Genomic DNA, 18,853 nt, shown 5'->3' with positions numbered 1-18,853 from the left:
TCCTGTTCCCTGGATGCTGCCTGACCTGCTGCGCTTTTCCAGCAACACATTTTCAGCTTTAAACTCTAGCAGTAGACTCTTCATGGGTTTAACAATTCAGAATATTATTTATTCACTCACATACCAAAATCCCTAATGACACATCATTCACACACTACAAACTAAAGAAAGGTGCAATTAAAGATGTCAAAAAATGTTAACCAACTGAATAATTAACAGTTCCCGTATTTAGCTCCTTACAGGAGATCAGTCACTGTGGGTCCAGTAAGCAGAAGTCCTTTTCACTTTTGACTTGTGTTTCTGATGGATTCAAAATCAGATCTCTTGATAGAGGTAATTTCGCACCAAAGACACAAACTTTTAGTGGGTCACAAAGTTGGCATTGACACCATTTGTGTCAGGAGGTTAAGTTGACTTACAGATTGACTAGGAGCTTTGGAATCAGGTGGGAGGCTTTTTAAAGACCTTTACAGTCTCGCGACACTGTCATTTTCTGTTGAAGCTGCAGTTTATTTCCGGTGTCGTTTATTGCTAGCTGCCCAGGACCTTCAGATTAAAACTAGTTATCCCAAGCTAGTTTAAGTTTTCATCTGTATAAGGCCGGCTGTAAGGACCCTTCAAGCCCATTCAGCCATTCAGTAAGATCATGCCTGATCATTTTGTGGACTCAATACCACATAACCACCTTCTCACCACAACCCTTCACTCCTTTACTGATCCAAAAGTTATCAATCGTAGCTTTTAAAACATCCAATGAGGAAGCCTCAACTACTTCATTGGACAGGGAGTTCCATAGATTTACAAACCCCTAGGTGAAGACGTTCCTTCTCAATTCAGTCCTAAATTTGCTCCCCCTAATTTTAAGACTATGCACTCTTGTGCTAGTTTCATCTGCCAGTGGAAACACCCTCTTTACTTCTATCTGATCTGTTGCCTTCATAATTTTATTGTTTCTATAAGATCCCCCTCATTCTTCTAAATTCCAATGAATATAATCATAGTATTCTCAGTCTCTCCCCATAAGCCAACCCTCTCAATTCTGGAATCAACCTAGTGAACTTCTTCTGCACCCTCTCTGGTGCCAGTATATCATTTCTAAAAGAAAGAGACCAAAACAAGCAGTACTTCAGGTGTGGCCTCACCAGCACCTGAAACAGCTGCAACAAAACCTCCCTGCTTTTAAATGCAATCCCTTAAGCAATGAAGGGCAAAATTCCATTTGCCTTCCGAATTACCTGCTGCACATATAAACTAACCTTCTGTGATTCATGCGCAAGGACAACCAGATCCCTCTGCACAGCAGCATGCTGTAATTTTATCATCGAGGTAATAGTCCTTTTTACTGTCATTCCCACGAAAATCATTTACTTCACATTTATTAGCAATGTTCTCCATCTATCAGATCTTTGCCCACTCACTTAAATTATCTATGTTCCTCTGCAAACTTTCAAGTCCCATGCCACTCATCTTAGTGTCATCCCCAACCTTTGACACAATACACATGGTCCCCAATTCCAAATCACCTATGTAAATTGTGATTAAGTGCAGTCCCAACAGTGATCCCCGAGGCACACACTAGTCACTGATCGCCAGCCAGAAAAGCACTAATTTATCCCCACTCTTTGCTTCGTATTAGTTAACAAGTATTCTATACTTATATATTGCCCTGCATCTCGATCTTATGCAGCAGCCTTTTGTGCAGCACCTTGTCCAAATTCAGATACACATATCTACTGGGTTCCCATTGTCCATGGTGCTCATAATGTCTTCACAGAATTCCAGCAAATTAGTTAAGGATGACCTGCCTTTCATGAACTTTCTGTCCAATGGGACAATTTCTATCTTGGCCTTGCTATTTCTTCCTTCATAATAGATTCAAACATTTCCCCACTACAAAAGTTAACATAACTGACCTTTCATTCCCCATCTTTTGTCTACCTCTTTTTTTTTAAAAAAAAACAGTGGTGTCACATTTTGTTTTTTCTAATCTGCTGGAACTGCTCAGGATCCAGCGAATTTCGGAAAATTACCACAAGTACTTTTGCTGTTTCTCACTCTATTTCTTCTTGTACCCTGGGATGCATTCCACCAGGGCCAGGAGACTTGACTACCTTGAGCGCCATTAGTTTGCCCAACACTATCAACACTGTTAGGGAACGTTCCCTCAAGCAGTAAATTTTTTTATAGATTCCCAACAGTGGGAACAAGCCATTTGGCCCAGCAGGTCCCCACCTTATCTCAGTCCCAACCCTCGGACTCAGCACCGCCTTCTTGACCTGCAATCTTCTTCCCAACCTCTCCGCCCCACACCCTCTCCGGCCTATCACCCTCACCTTAACCTCCTTCCACCTATCGTATTCCCAACGCCCCTCCCCCAAGTCCCTCCTCCCTACCTTTTATCTTAGCCTGCTTGGCACACCTTCCTCATTCCTGAAGAAGGGCTTATGCCCGAAATGTCGATTCTCCTGCTGCTTGGATGCTGCCTGACCTGCTGCGCTTTTCCAGCAACACATTTTTCAGCATTAAAGTGTACAAGTCCTGCTCAGATTTGCTTTTCCAAAATGCAGCACCTTGCACTTATCTAAATTAAAGTCCATCTGCCACTGCTCAGCCCATAGGCCCATTTGATCAAGATCCTGTTGTAACCTTCTTCACTGTCCACTGCACCTCCCATTTTGGTGTCATCTGCAAATGTATTGACTATACCTCTTCTGCTTACATCCAAAATCATTTATATAAATGACGAAAAGTAGTGGACCCAGCACCGATCCTTGTCGGACACCACTGGACTCCTGCGTCCAATCTGAAAAGCAACTCTGCACCACCACCCTCTGTCTTCTACCTTCGAGCCAATTCTGTATGGCTAGTTCTCCCTATATTCTATGAGATCTAACCTTGCTAACCAGTCATGAGTTAGGAGTACAGTAGGGGGGCAAGTACGCATCCTTGTGGAGGACAAATGTTGAGGATTGTCGCGAAGGAGGTGCTATTGTTTACCTCCACTGATTGCAGTCTGTGGGTCAGGAAGTCGAAGATTATAGTGTTGAAGGCAGAATTGTAGTTAATAAGTAGAAGCCTGACATGGGTGTCCTTATTTTACAGATGTTCCAGGGATGAGTATGGGGATGGAAAATGGCATCTCCTGTGGATCTGTTGCACTGGTAGGCAAATTGCAAGGGATTGAAGCAGTCTGGAAAGCTGGAGTTGATGTGAGCCATGAATAACCTCTTGAAGCATTTCATAATTATGGAGGTCAAAGCCATCGGGCTGTTGTCATTGAGGCACATTGCATTTATTTTCTTTGGTACCAGGATGATGGTGGTCTTCTTTAGGTCGGTGGGGATTTCAGATTGCAGCCAGGAGAGGTTAAAGATGTCAGCAAATAGTCCTGCCAGCTGGTGCACACAGGATCTCAGTGCACGGCTGGGGACTCCATTTGGGCCAGTGGCTTTCCATTGGTTTATGCTCAAGAAGACCCATCTGATTCCTGCTGTGACGATTGAGGGAGCAGGTGTGTCCGGGCCATTGAGGCAGGTGACTCTTTCACTGACCTGCTCAAGCTAAGTGTAAATAGCCTTGAGTGCATCAGGGAGGAATATATTTTTGTCTGCTATTTTGTTCTGCTTCATTTTAGAACTTAGTATATAGAACAGTGCAGCACAGTACAGGCCCTTCAGCACTTGATGTTGTGCTGACCTTTTATCCTACTCTAAGATTAGACTAACTTACATACCCTTCATTGTACTGTCTTCTATGTGCCGATTCAAGAGTCGTTTAAGTGTCCCTAATGTATCTGACTCTGCTAGCAGTACATTCCACACACCCACTACACTCTGTGTAAAGAACCTACCTCCGACATCTCTGGCATGGTGGCTCAGTGATTAGCACTGCTGCCTCAGCGCCAGGGACCTGGGTTCGATTCCCACCTCGGGCAATTGTCTGCATGGAATTTGCATATTCTCCCCGTGTCTGCATGGGTTTCCTCCAGGTGCTCTGGTTTCTTCCTCCAATCCAAAAATGTGCGGTCAGGTGAATTGGCCATGCTAAATTGCTCATAGTATTAGGTGTCTTAGGGGTAAATATATGCGACTGAGTCGGTGTGGACTTGTTGGGCTGTAGCGCCTGTTCCACACTATAGGGAATTTAATCTAATCTCCCTTAAATCTTCTTCCAATCACCTTAAAATTGTACTCCCTCATAATAGACATTTCCATCATGGGAAGAAGTCTCTGGCTATCCACTCTATCAATGCCTCTCATCATTTTGTACACCTCTATCAAGTCACCTCGCATCCTTCTTCTCTCCAATGAGAAAAGCCCTAGTTTTCTCGACCTTTCTTCATCAGACATGCCCTCCAGTCCATGCAGCATCCTGGTAAATCTCCTCTGCACCCTCTCTGAAGCTTCCACATCTTTCTATAATGAGACGACCAGAACTGAACACAATATTCCAAGTGTGGTCTAACCAGGGCTCTATAGAGCTTGTTTTAAAAAATTCTCAAGGTCAAGGACCAGGCTCGCAGGAAAGTAGTCTGACACAGAACAAACAGCCAAGAGGCGAGTCTGCTAGAATATAGTTTTATTCCCCGCAGTGTCCCCACCACCAGTCTCGTACTTACAACGGGTCTGGCTTATACTCACTCTACATGTTACCAAAACTGGGAGCCGTCAGTTCTCGTAGAGCGGTTGCCAACAACCCACGCTCGGCGGTTAAACGTAACCCCGGAGCAGACTCTACCGAACTGGAGACTTCTCCAGCTGATATACCCTTTTCCAGATATAAACATTCATGTGAACAGCAGAGCAAGGCTAAAAAACACATTCCATTCTGGTTACATACAGATAAGAAGATTCACACGGGAAGGTGTATAACAAGATTCACACGGGACCAAGCGACACCTTCCATTTTCGGTTAGATTCACACATGTATTGGGACACAATTTTAACCCTTTCACCACAGAGCTGCACCATAATCTCGAGGCTCTTAAACTCAATCCCCCTGCTCATGAAAGCCAACACGCCATATGCCTTCTTAACAACCCTGTCAACTTGGTTGGCAACTTTGAGGGATCTATTGACATGAACCCCAAGATCCATCTGTTCCTCCACACTGACAAGAGCCCTGTATTCTGCATTTAAATTCAACCTTCCAAAGTGAATGACTTCTCACTTTCCAGGTTGAGCTCCACCTGCCATTTATCTGCATTCTGTCAATATCCCATTGCAACCTGCAACAGCGGTCCACACTATTCACAATTCCACCAACCTTCGTGTCATTGGTAAATTTACTAACCTACCTTTCCACTTCCTCATCTAAGTTATTTATAAAAATCACAAAGATTAGCCCATTGTGTGTGTAGATCTTGCCTCAGTCAATGGGTCTTCCTGTGGTCAGATTGGGACTCTAACTTAGCCTCTTGGCATCTCCACTGGCCTTACGAAGGACATAACTGGACTTCCTATAAAGGTTCTGGTCGTCCACCTTGAACTTTCACCGCATGCCTGGTCTTCAGTAAGCAATGAATTCCCAGTGCATCCATGGTTTCTGATTGGGGACTTCCGAATTGTGTTCTTTGGTATGTATCCCTCTACTCACTTGCTAATGAAGTCCATGACAGTGGTGGTACATTAGTCTAGGTTGGCCGCTGAATTCTTGAATATAGACTAGTCCACTGATTCCATGCAGAAGCTCTTCCACTGTAGATCAACACTGCACTACTTTCTGTACTGGGTCCTCATGTTTCAACTTCTGCTTGTAAGTTGGGTGGAGGAACACAGTATTGTGATCTGACTTTTTAAAGTGTAGATGGAGTGTGGAGTGGTCGCCATCTGGGTTGTTGCTGAATTTTGCCACTGATAGCAACAAAGGGATACCTCAACAATTTACATTATCCTAAAGTATTGTAACAGTGTTGATTGCAAGGTTTGTGAAGGTTTGTAGCTCAGGTTGAGATTTAGGGTGCAGGTTTGTTCGCTGAGCTGTGTAGGTTTGATATCCAAACGTTTCATTACCTGGCTAGGTCCATAGCGACCCTCCAAAGAGTATCCCACCCAGACCCATTCCTCTACAGGATAACAAGGGGCATTTAGTTATGGGATATGATGAAATGGCCGAGGCATTGAGCAAGTATTTTTCTCTCTCTGCCACAGAGTAGAGTATTTGGAGATAGGCTTCACCCCAAACATTTCATTCTGTGTAGTCACGAGCTGAGCTTCGACACCCATGTCCCTGGCTATTTCGACTGGGACAACACATCTATCCTGGGACAGACTAAGCAAAGACATGCCAGAGAATTCCTAGAGGCCTGGCATTCCAACCACAACGCCATAAACAAACACATAGATCTAGATACCATCTATCAACTCCTCAGAAAATGAACAGGAAATGACATCACCACAAACCCCAGGAACCCCATCCAGGAGAAAGATATAAATCGAAAGCAGGAGACAACAGCTTTGCTTCAGTTGGAGGTCGCCACTGATAATGTCATCTCGCCAGGTAATGAAACGTCTGGATATCAAACCTACACCCTAACAGTGTTGAGGCTGGTTGATCATTTGCCAAATTGCAATAGATTGTGAATGATCCTGACAAAGCCAGTTTAGCAGTTCAGAGACTGTTCTGAATTAACTGGAGGAGGGAACATATTTCTTAAGGTATTCTTTCTGCAACGTGGCAGATGATAGATCAGCAAGAGGCTGGAATGGTAACTATAGCCTCAAAGATTTGCTGTAACTCTTGTTTTAGATTGGCTGCTGCCTGAGAGGAACTGCTTAGGAGATAGTGAGGACTGCAGATACTGAAGATCAGAGTCGATAAAGTGTGGCGCAGCAGGTCAGGCAGCATCTGAGGACCAAGAGAGTTAACATTTTAGGAATAACCCTTATTCAGGGATTCCTGCAGAAGGGTTATGCCCGAAACATCGACTCTCTTGCTCCCGAGATGCTACTAGAGGAGCTGGCACCTGATCACTGGGCACATACAGTAGCAAAAGACATTACATTCATACTTGATGTTCTGAAGGCATCAGAAGGAGCATAATGAAACAGATTCATTCCTGCAGTCAGGAAAATCCATTTAAATGCACAGGCACAAAAGGTAATTATTGGTTGTCAGTTTTTTAAATCTCAAGAGGTCTCAGATTAGAATAGAAAGGATGGTACTTTGCAGTTATGCATAATCTTTAGTCAGATCCCATTCTGATCGAGGTACTGTACCTTTGGAAGAATCAAATGGCAAATGAATGCAGTGAATATTCATTAGAACAATCATTGTCTGCTCCTTGAATCAAGAATGACTTGTCTGTAGAGTGACAGGTTTTTGGCATCGGTTTTCATGTGAGTGAATAGGCCTGTTCTCAACTTGGAGCTTTGGGCACATGATGCTGGAAGTCCCTTAGGGTGTCAGAATCAGAAAGCAGGATTTAGTTCCTTTCCTTTCGTCACTGCTCTGCTTCCATTATCAGGATGTTGTGACTCAAAGCATAATGATGCTTGATGAATAAATTGTCTCCATTTTTAACAACTGGTAGAAAGCTGCTCACAGTCATTAATGACAGTGCTTCCACACTTCAGAATGTCTTTATTAAATTTTATTTGTATTTCTCTGGAAGGCTGGCCATTTCAGAATTGTGGAAACAGCACCAAGTGGGAGAGGTTATATTCAAACATTCAGACAGTGTCCAGTCCACCACAGTTGATTTTTTCCAGGAATTTTGCCTATATGTTTGTGTTGGTGGCCTCAGAAAAGTCACAAATATTTGTTTGGCAATCCTCACTTTGCATCCAAAGGGTGCAGTAAAGGCAATGCTGTTGAATTTTTTTAGTGCTGGTCACAAGTACACAATCTTGGTCTCACTGGAGCAAAGGTATGATGACAAAAGCTGCTCTGTATACTAAGACTTTAACCTTGCAGAGGCTTTTCATGTCAAACATTTGTGTTTTGCCTTGACTGTTCCAAATCTAATCTGGTCACCATAGACATAGACAATCTAAGATTTTGTGAATAATGTTGTGTCACTGCCCACTCTACAAGAGATTTGCAAGCAATTCTAGATCTCTTTAATTCAGCATTTCATATGCTTGGCATTTCATGAGTGTTGCCAAACCCCAAATCATATCAACCCTCACCTAGTCAGTCAATATTGAGGGAGATTAATTCTGATTGAGGTTATATGGAAATTATTTGACAACCTACGCATGTACAAAATATGCTGTCTGGTGGAGGAATCAGAATTAGTCATTCAGGAGTAAAATCAGAATGTACTATATCCCTCAAAAGGTAAAGGCAATCTGGAATTCTGTACTGTCCAAGGATCAATTAGAACTTTCAAGTTTGAGATGGACAGATTTTTTTTGTCAGGTGAGCGTAACAAAAGTTATTGAATGAAGAGAGGAGACTTAAAAATGAAGTACAAATCTAATGCCTATGCTGACCAACGAACACCAAACTACACTAATGCTATTTACCTGCTGAGGTCTGGCTCATCTAAACATTTCTTAAATGTTATGAGTGTACGTGTCTCTACCACCCTCTAAGCAGTGTATTGCAAATCTCTGCCAGCTTCTAAACCACTTATTCCTCGCTGTAAACCTTGAGAACCTTTTTCCCACGACAGATGTGTCCAAGATTTACCTTATGTATGCCACCCATCATTTTGTACACTGCATTCAGATTGTCCTTCGGCTCCTTTGTGTTTGCTAAAACATCTAATACCTCCTCCTTATGAATCTTAACATTCTTCTAAACCTTGGGCTCTAATGTTTAGGTTCATTCATTCCTTAACCTGATTTGATCATTGATGAAATTGCAAACTTTTGTACCTTATTCACTCACTGGATGTTGGTATTTCTGGTTGGGCAAGCATTTATTACTTATTTCTAATTATCCTTGAGATTTAATGATGAACTGTCTTGAATTTCTGAAGTTCATCTGGTGTAGAGACGGAAGTGTGTCAGTTACAGGCAACAAGTACGTCTAAGTGGGAATGAATTTCCGTACACAGGTTTCCCACACTTTTTGAACATTGGCTTTACGCCACTCTGCTTTTACGGAAGACCTACATTAGTACCTGTTTTCACGAATCTGAAGAGCATTTTCGCTTTTATGAAAAGCAGCAAACTTTTTCCCATATAACATAATGGGCAGCACAGTGGTTAGCACTGCTGCCTCACAGCGCCAGAGACCTGGGTTCAATTCCAGCCTCAGGCGACTGACTGTATGGAGTTTGCACATTCTCCCCGTGTCAGCGTGGGTTTCCTCTGGATACTCCGGTTTCCTCCCGCAGTCCAAAAATGTGCAGGTTAGGTGAATTGGCCATGCTAAATTGCCCGTATTGTTAGGTGCAGGAGTAAATGTAAGGGAATGGGTCTGGGTGGGTGCGCTTCGGCGGGTCGGTGTGGACTTGTTGGGCCGAAGGGCCTGTTTCCACACTAATGTAATGTAATGTAATCTAATAATGCTTCATTGCTTGACACAATTCCGAAAGGTTCAAAGGAACATTCTACTTTTGGAAAGTGGGGGATACCTGTACATAAAAATCAAAATCCCTAGACGTGGCTAGAATCCATAACCATGGCTGATGTCACCATGTTCTGGGATTGAGATCAAGTCGTGTTGCCTGAAGGTTCAGGCTGCTTCAGTATCTGAGGAGTTATGAATAGATCTGAGCAATCATCACATCTGACTGAATGGTGGAGGGAATGTCATTGATGAGAAAGCTGAAGATGGTTGGATTGAGGATATTACTACACTTGTCCAACAAGCGCAGTCCAGTAGGGAAAAGAATTTGAGATTGATACCACATTTTAGGTGAAAATGTACTTTCTGATTTCACTCTTACATAGGCTTATTCAAAATTATAAAAAGAAGTGCAGATGCTAGAAATCAGAAATAAAAACTGGAAGTTCTGAAGAAGGGTAATTCGACCTGAAATGTTAACTCTGATTTCTCTCCAAAAATGCTGAACTTTTCCAGCAATTTTAGTTTTTGTTTATTCAAGATTATGTTGCCTATTCTTGCTTTTCTACTAAAGGAAATAATTTATCAGTATACATCCTTTTTCATCCTTTTGTTATTGTTTACTGTAGACTAGAACACCCTCTCAACTTCGTACGCTCAAGGGAATATGAGAAAAATGTATGCAACCTATCCTCAGTGTTTGCTCCTTTAAGTCTGTAATCATTCTGCGCAATCTGCAGATTACCTGCTCCAAAGACAGCATATCATTCCTTACATACCTTGCTGAAAACTGAGCATTAAGATACTTTACAACTGAAGCATACACATCACAATATTCCAAACTTCTTGAAATGAAGGTCAACTTTCCATTAGCCTTTTGATTATGTTTTGCCCTATACACTAATGTCTTTCTCCCTTTGCATATCTAGACCCTCTGGTTTCTTTGCTGCTCCACAATTCCCAGATCTCTCACCACTAAGAAATGTTCCAATTTTGCTTTCTCACTCCAAAGTAGATTATGTCACACTTTGTCATTTTGATGTGGAGGTGCTGGTGTTGGACTGAGGTGAACAAAGTCAGAAGTCACAACACTAGGTTCATTTAGTCCATATAATTCAACAGGTTCTTTTGAAATCACAAGCTTTCGAAGTGCTGCTCTCCTTTGTAGGGTGAACTCCCGAAAGTTCTGGTAATTATGCCGGGCAAATGTATTTAAGGGTATTGTGCCATAAATCTTGTTATCTAAGAACAGTGCATTTTTAATAGATATTGATATTATATGCCTTCTATAACTAAACATTGAATAGGCCAAGACAAGCTGCAGGTAAAGAAAGATAAATGGCTGTGAACTGCCTTAAGCGACCCTTATCCATTGTCCAAGCCTGGTAGAGATAGCAAATATTACAAAATGCCAGCAGGGGTCATTTGGGCAAATACCACAAGCCCAGGTTTAACACAAAGCTGTGCAGGCTGACAATTTGGCTTTCAGAACCTCTCATGCAACTGCACAGCCTGTTGAGGCAGTTTACATTACCTAGCAATAGGCTCTAGGAAATACTATGTTTCCCAAGCATAGCATGGTAGGTTATGGCAGTTCTGAAGGCCTGTAAAAGATTTAATATTATTCAAAAGAATTGAGAATGAGATCTTAGCACCAAATAGGTGAGTGCAGAATAATGTTGCTGATGTTCATATCCAGTGACAACACTTTGTCCATGCAGTCATATTGGGAGAAAGTGAGGAACGCAGATGCTGAAGATTTAGAGTTGAAAGGCGTGGTGCTGGAAAAGCACAGCAGGTCAGATAGTATCTGAGGAGCAGGAGAGTTGACGTTTCGGGCATTAGTCATTCCTGATAAAAGAGCTTATGCCTGAAACATCCACTCTTCCGTTCCTCGGATGCTGCCTGACCTGCTGTACTTTTCCAGCACTTTCAGTCATATTGCCTACTTTCACCTTCCCTAAAGGGAAAGTCCCATGGTATTTTCGTTGAAGAGCTATGATATGACCCAATAATTTCACTGTTTAGAGGACCAGCAGTTTGGATTTGTTACAAAAATGGACTCTCTTGCACTTTATAGAGGAGGAAGTTTGAAGCTGCACCTTCAAAGGAAAGCATTTATTTTATTTGGTGGATTTGAATCTCCTCTTTAGAGGTGAGTTTGATGACAAGGAGCATTTCATCAGGTAGGAGCATGGCAGTATTGGACATCAATGCCTTCCTGCCCTGCTCTGAGGAAGTCCAGGGTGGGAAGGCTTTTGGATATCCTTTTTGTCCTGCTGCCAATTGTTGACCACTTAAAGGCCTTGTTGTAAATGAGTGGTTTTCCTCTAACACACTGGAGTAGGCAGGTCCTGTAGTTTGCTAAAATTAAAGAGGATGGTGGCAGCAACTTTCATCATGAGCATCAGCTTTTTAAAGCCTCATCTGCCCATGTTGGAATTTGGATATTTTTAGAATCTTAGTGGACCCAGCATCAGCAACAGGGGCTGGTTGCTGGGAGCCACACCACCCCCATGTCCTTGATATCTTCTTCTCTTGCCCTGCTACCCCATCCCTGTGAATCAAGTGCCACAATCAGCAGTAATACTGTGGTGGCCTGGGTGCTTCAGCAATCTTAGATCTCTGTGTGTGTTACCAGCCGATATCACTGTTTTCCCAGTGGAACCACTGAACAGTGCCTCGCTGTCAGCCTCTAACACGCTGACAGCTTCTGGTAGGGTGGGGAGAGATCTCTGTACATGGAGCTGTGGAAGGCTCCCTTCAGTTGCGAAGTCCTTAATCTGGTGGGCTTTCCCTGCAGATGGCAATGCAGCGCTCTCATCAGCTGTCCCAGGCTAGATAATAGTAGGAAGTGAGGCAACATGCAAAATGTAAACCAAGGAATCTGAAAACCAAAGTAAGGTTTTGGAACAGTCTTTACATCTTTAATGATACAACTCTAACAGGTATAATCATCAGTTGGTGTTAGGACATCTGGTACAAATGACCAAACTGATATTGTGTAAGAGGTACCAATTAAGAAAACAAGCAGGAAAATCATTTGCTTTCATGTCAAGACTGAGCTAAACTAGAGCTATGTTAAGTTTAGGGTAACCTTAACATAGTAACATCACCCTGAAAAGGTTCATCAGACATGTTGAGTTCTGCAACTAAATTTATGATTGATGTTCCTGGACTATTTTCCTTTATTCATTATTTTTAATTATAACAATAAGCATTTATATAATGCTTTTGGCAGCATCAGGATATTCTAAAGCCCTCAAAAGCCAGTGAAGTGCTTGCTTATTACAAATGTAATGTAAAATATTAGTAGCCAGACTGAGCACAGCAAACCCTCAGAAACAGCATTGCGATAAGTGAGCAGAAAATCTGTTCTAGTTAACTCTTTTTTTTTGGTGTGTTTTGAAGGATACATATTGGTCATGACACTAGGAAGGACTTCCACATGATCTTTTATGTCCACCCAGGCGAAGGTATTTCATGACTACTGCAGTGGCCTGGTTCACCAAGCGGAGAGCCACATCCAGGAGTTTTGTTAGGACTTAGGCTAGTAAGGGCCTCATTAGGACTATCTTACCTTCTACCAGCATTCCCAGGTCCTTCCAGATAAAGATCCTGCTCCCACAAGTTGGCAACTAGCCAAAGGCAGCAACTGCTCGATGGCGCTGTTGGGTATGAACAATGGTCATCAATGGTACTGTCAGAGATCAGAAGCAAAGAGCAGCCATGATTGGGTCAGGATAGAGATGAGTGAGATGGCATCATCAGGCAGCATCCAGCAAATGGGTGGCAGGAAGTTAGAGGGGTTGGTTTAGAGGGCATGTAGGATCATCCAATGGGGTAGACAAGGTACTGCATAGAATTGGCCTTTTCAGTGAGTAGGGACACTTGTCTAATTGAAATAGACAACTAATTGGAGGGAGACTGGAAGGGTTTTCCACCCCTTCCCTGACTTCCCACCCAAGAAATTGATTAATCCAGCTCCAGCCTGATCCTTGGACAAGGCATTAAAGTCTGCCCAGAGTTTCCGTTTCAGTTTAATGTTTTATTTCATCGACAGTACCTCTGATTTTGCAGCACTCCCTTAACACTGCACTGTCATGTCATCCTAGATCTGTGTTGAATTCAATGAAATGAAATTTGAAGCTACCACTTTCTGAACCAAATGTGACAGTGCTGCTCTGTGCCCTGCCAACAAGTGGTATGAGTCATAGAGATGCACAGCATGAAAACACACCTTTCATATCCTAAATAAATCTAGTCCCAGTTGTCAGCATTTGAACCATATCCCTCTATTCATATACCCATCCAGATTCCTTTTAAAAATGTTGTAATTGTACCAACCTCCACTCATTGCATACATGCGCCACCCTCTATGTGAAAAAGTTGTCCCTTGGGTCCCTTTTAAATCTTTCCCCATGCACCTTAAACCTCTAGTTTTGGAATCCTCTAACCTGGGGGAAAAAACTTTGACTATTCACCCTGTCCATGCCTCATGATTTTATAAGGTCGCCCCTTAGCAGCATATTCAGCCACTCATAGTCCAAACCCTCCAACCCCAACAACATCTTTGTAAATCTTTTCTGAACCCTTTCAAGTTTCTCAACATGTTTCCTATAGCAGGGAGATCAGAATTGAACACAGTATTCCAAAAGTAGCCTAACCAATTTCCTGTAACATGACCTCCCAACTCCTGTACTCAATGCACTGACCAATAATGGCAAGTGTACTAACCACCTTCTTCACTACCCTGTCTACCTTGCGACTCCACTTCCAAGGAACGATGAAGTTGCCCACTAAGGTCTCTTTATTCGCAACAGTCCCCAGGACCTTACCATTAACTATACAAGTCCTGGCCTACCAAAATGAAGTATCTCAAATTTATCTCTGTTAAGCTCCATCTGTGACTTCTTGGCCCACTGGCCCATCTGATCAAGGTCCCTTTGTTACTCTGAGGTAATATGCTTCCTATATATTCACATCTAAATCATTATATTAATGACAAAAAGTGTGGATTCACCCAGTGGATTCTTGTGGCATACTGCTGGCCACAGGCCTCCAGTCCGAAAAAGCAACCCTCCACAGCCGTCATCTGTCTCCTACTTTTGAGCCAATTTTGTATCTAAATGGCCCTGTATTTCATGTTGCAAGACTGGGCTGAATCTTAGTTATTAGATTAGATTAGTTTACTTACAGTGTGGAAACAGGCTTTTCGGCCCAACAAGTCCACACCGACCCTCTGAAGAGCCACACCCATTCCCCTACATTTACCCCTTCTACTAACACTACGGGCAATTTAGCATGGCCAATTCGCCTAACCTGCACATTTTTGGACTGTGGGAGGAAACCGGAACACCCGGAGGAAACCCACGCAGACACGGGGAGAATGTGCAAACTCCACACAGACAGTTGCCTGAGGCGGGAATTGAACCCGCGTCTCTGTTGCTCTGAGTCAGCAGTGCTAACCACTGTGCCGCCATGCCGCCCCATCTTGGGAAAGTGTGTATGTGTTAAGGTTTGTGAAGCATTTTTTTGCCCTGAGGCCTAGTGAGATTTCTCACCACGTATAGAATCATAGAGTCATAGAGATGTAGAACACAAACCGACCCTTCACTCCACCTTGTCCATGTTGACCAGATATCCTAACCTAATCTAGTCCCTTTTGCCAGCAATTGGCTCATATCCCTCTTAGCCCTTCCTATTCATATATCCAACAAGATGCCTTTTAAATGCTGTAATTGTACCAGGCTTCACCAGTTCTTACCAAACTCACCTAATAACTACCTCACCCATCTCTACGGTATCCCTCTCATTCCATCCCCATTCTAGCACCTGCTGTTCCCAGAACAACTCTCCACACAGCGGATATCTGCTGAGAAACCTGGTCCCTGTGCCATACCTAACAGGCAGCTCTGCACCCAGAAGCACTGGCATTCTGAAGCTGCCTTGCTTGATAGTCTGAAGATGTCAAAGAAAGGGGATATAGCGCCATGATTCTCCAACAGGGACTTGGAGGGACCCATGGGAGGAGGTAGTGCAGACAAGGATTCCTCTTGCTGCAGGACCAGCAGAGGACACCACAGCACAGAACTCTAGCAGCCTGGTCCAAGGTCGTCATCCTGGCAAGTATGGTTTTCATGATCTGGAGGACTGATCAGCAGAGTTGCAAGAAGGTCAGTGACCTTTTCCACTACTTTCAGTTAAGTGCCATAACCTTCTCTTTGGTACCTCCCCATCAAGAGTCACAGTCTGCCACTTACTATTGTTGTTTTGCACAATTGCAAAAATTGACAACTTGCTTTCCTCGTTTTCTTACCACTTTCCCATACCACTAACTCTGCAAAGCCTCTGTATTGATGATACCCTCACACAGGACTCCTTGTCAACTTATACCAACCTGTGCCAACACTAACAGTTGTGCACCAACTTTTACCTCACTCTATCCTACCCTTCCCCTCATTTCAAGTGAAGATAGCCCACTAAAGGGCAGAAAGAACTCAATAGAGTGGAGCGGTGTCCAGCATCAGCCTCCAAACTCCAAAGAGAACAGAATGGTATTTCTTGTAAAAGATGTCTAGAATTGTTCCTGCAGAGATGCTGAGACATCCAAGCCCCACCAACTAAGTATCAATCTTTATTGTACTGTAACTGTCAGTGTCATTCGTTGCATTGGGAGAATGTGAGGACTGCTGATGCTGGAAAGCCAGTGTCGAAAAGTGTGGTGCTGGAAAATCACAGCAGGTCAGGCAGCATCAAGGAGTGGGAGAGTCGATGTTTCAGGCATGAGTCCTTCATCAGGAATGTGGCAGGGTAAGGGGGCTGAGAGATAAGTAGAGGGGTGAGGTGGGGCTGGGAGGGGAGAGGGTGGGAAGTACGCACCAAACTGCCCCACTGCCCTGTGGCTGACTACTTCAACTCCTCCAAGGACATGAAAGTCCTGGGCCTCCTCCACTGCCAAATCAAAGCCACCCGAGAACTGGAGGAAGAACACCTCATTGTGCATCTTGGGTTTCTTCAACCACGTGACATTGGCATTGACTTCACTAGTTTCCAAATCTCCTCTCCCCCACCTCATCCCAGATCCAACCCTCCAACTCAGCACTACCCTCTTGACCTGTCCTACTGTCCATCTTCATAGAACATAGAAGAATACAGCGCAGTACAGGCCGTTTGGCCCTCGATGTTGCGCGGATCCAAACCCACCTAACCTACACTAGCCCACTATCCTCCATATGCCTATTCAATGCCCGCTTAAATGCCCATAAAGAGGGAGAGTCCACCACTGCTACTGGCAGGACATTCCATGAACTCACGACTTGCTGAGTAAAGAACCTACCCCTAACATCTGTCCTATACCTACCACCCCTTAATTTAAAGCTATGCCCCCTCATAATAGCTGACTCCATACGTGGAAAAAGGTTCTCACGGTCAAGCCTATCTAAACCCCTAATCATCTTGTACACCTCTGTCAAGTCACCCCTAAACCTTCGTTTCTCCAATCACATTATTCCTATCCAGATATCCCTTACAATTCTCTCTAAGACTTTGCCCACAACAAAAGTGAGATTTACTGGCCTATAGTTACTAGGGTTATCCCTACTCCCCTTCTTGAACGAGGGAACCACATTTGCTATTCTCCAGTCTTCTGGCACTATTCCTGTAGACAACGAGGACATAAACATCAAGGCCAATGGCTCTGCAATCTCCTCCCTTGCTTCCCAGAGAATCCTAGGATAAATGCCATCAGGCCCAGGGGACTTATCTATTTTCACCCCTTCCAGAATTTCCAACACCTCTTCCCTACATACCTCAAAACCGTCCATTCTAATTAATTGTGACTCAATATTCACATCGGCAACAATGTCCTGTTCCTGAGTGAATACATTCATTCAGTGTCTCCCCAATCTCTTCAGCCTCCACACGCAACTTCCCACTACTATCCTTGACTGGACCTATTCCTACCCTAGTCATTCTTTTATTCCTAACATACCTATAGAAAGCCTTAGGGTTTTCCCTAATCCTATCTACTAAGGACCTTTCATGTCCCCTCCTTGATTCAGTGAGATAATGATTAATCTGATAATCTACGATGGAACCTCTACAGCTCCCTGCAGTAAAGAATTCCACAGGTTCATTATCCTCTGAAAAAACAAATTTCCCCTATCTTAGTCTTAAATGGGTGACTCCTTACTCGGAGGTTATTCCCTCTGGTTCCAAGACGTTCTCACGAGAGGAAACAATCTCTCTGCATTTACACTGGCAGGAAGAATACAGGAAGTGACAATGTTCAAACCTCAAATTTTCTCATGTTATATTCCATTTGCTAAGTTTTTCCCCACCCGTGTAACCTATTTGTAAGCCTTTGTAGACTCTTTGTATCTATCTACACCACTTGCCTTCTCACCTATGTTTGTGTCATTTTTACACTTGGTGATAAGGAATTCGTGACAATTCATGTCATTAATATCTGTTGTAAATAATTGTGGCCCTGGCACTGATCACTCTGGCACTCAACTAGTTACAGATTGCCTTCCTGAAAATGCTCCCAAATCTCTCTATTAGTTAACCAATCCTGTTCTTAGCTTCTTCAGAAGCTTTATGTGTGATACCTGATCACATGGTTTTCAATAATTCATATATATTTCATGTACTGGTTTCTCTTTAACTATTCTGTTTGTTATTTCTTCAAAGTACTCTAGTTTGTCTCTGCATAACTACAGAGTGTATTTCTAAATGTCCTATTATAACATCCTTTGTGGGATGCTCTAACATCTTCCTAATGATAGGCATTAAGTTGATTGGGAGAAAGTAAGGACTGCAGATGCTGAAGATCAGAGTCGAAGAGTGTGGCTCTGGAAAAGCACAGCAGGTCAGGCAGCATCTGAGGAGCAGGAGAATAGACGTTTTTGGGTATAAGCCCTTCATCAGGAATGAGACTTGTGGGCCAAGGGGACTGAGAGATAAATGGGACGGGGTGGGGCTGGGGGAGAAAGTAGCTGGGAATGCAATAGGTAGATGAAGGTGGTGGTTAAAGTTGGAGAGGAAGGTGAAGTGGATAGGTGGGAATGAAGATGGACAGGGCTGACCGTTCAAGAGGGGTGTTGCTGAGTTGGGAGGTTGGATCTGGGATAAGATGTGGGGAGGGGAAATGAGGAAGCTGTTGAAATCCATATTGATTTCACCACTTTAACTCCCCTTCCCACTCCACCAAGGACATGCAGGTCCTGGGCCTCCTCTATCGCCAAACCCTAACCACCTGACGTCTGGAGGAAGAATGCCTCATCTTCCATCTTGGGACCCTCCAAACACATGGGATCAATGTGGATTTCACCAGTTTCCCCATTTCTCTTCCCCCCACCTTATCCTAGTCCCAACCTTCCAACTCGGCACC

At 43.4% G+C, this 18,853-nt stretch overlaps 1 protein-coding gene across 1 annotated transcript in view; it reads left to right on the top strand.

Moving 5' to 3' along the window:
* Positions 1–18,853, top strand: part of si:dkey-205h13.2 — a 180,047-nt gene that overhangs the window by 3,530 nt on the left and 157,664 nt on the right. Inside the window, exon 2 of the mRNA XM_043675395.1 lies at positions 15,525–15,635. Within this exon, the coding sequence (XP_043531330.1) occupies positions 15,591–15,635 (45 nt within the window). The 5' untranslated portion in view covers positions 15,525–15,590. The remainder of the gene's footprint in view (positions 1–15,524; positions 15,636–18,853) is intronic.

Source organism: Chiloscyllium plagiosum, chromosome 34 (assembly GCF_004010195.1).
Source record: "Chiloscyllium plagiosum isolate BGI_BamShark_2017 chromosome 34, ASM401019v2, whole genome shotgun sequence".
In the NCBI taxonomy this organism is placed as follows: Eukaryota; Metazoa; Chordata; class Chondrichthyes; order Orectolobiformes; family Hemiscylliidae; genus Chiloscyllium; species Chiloscyllium plagiosum.
This window is presented reverse-complemented; position numbering and strand designations above follow the sequence as displayed.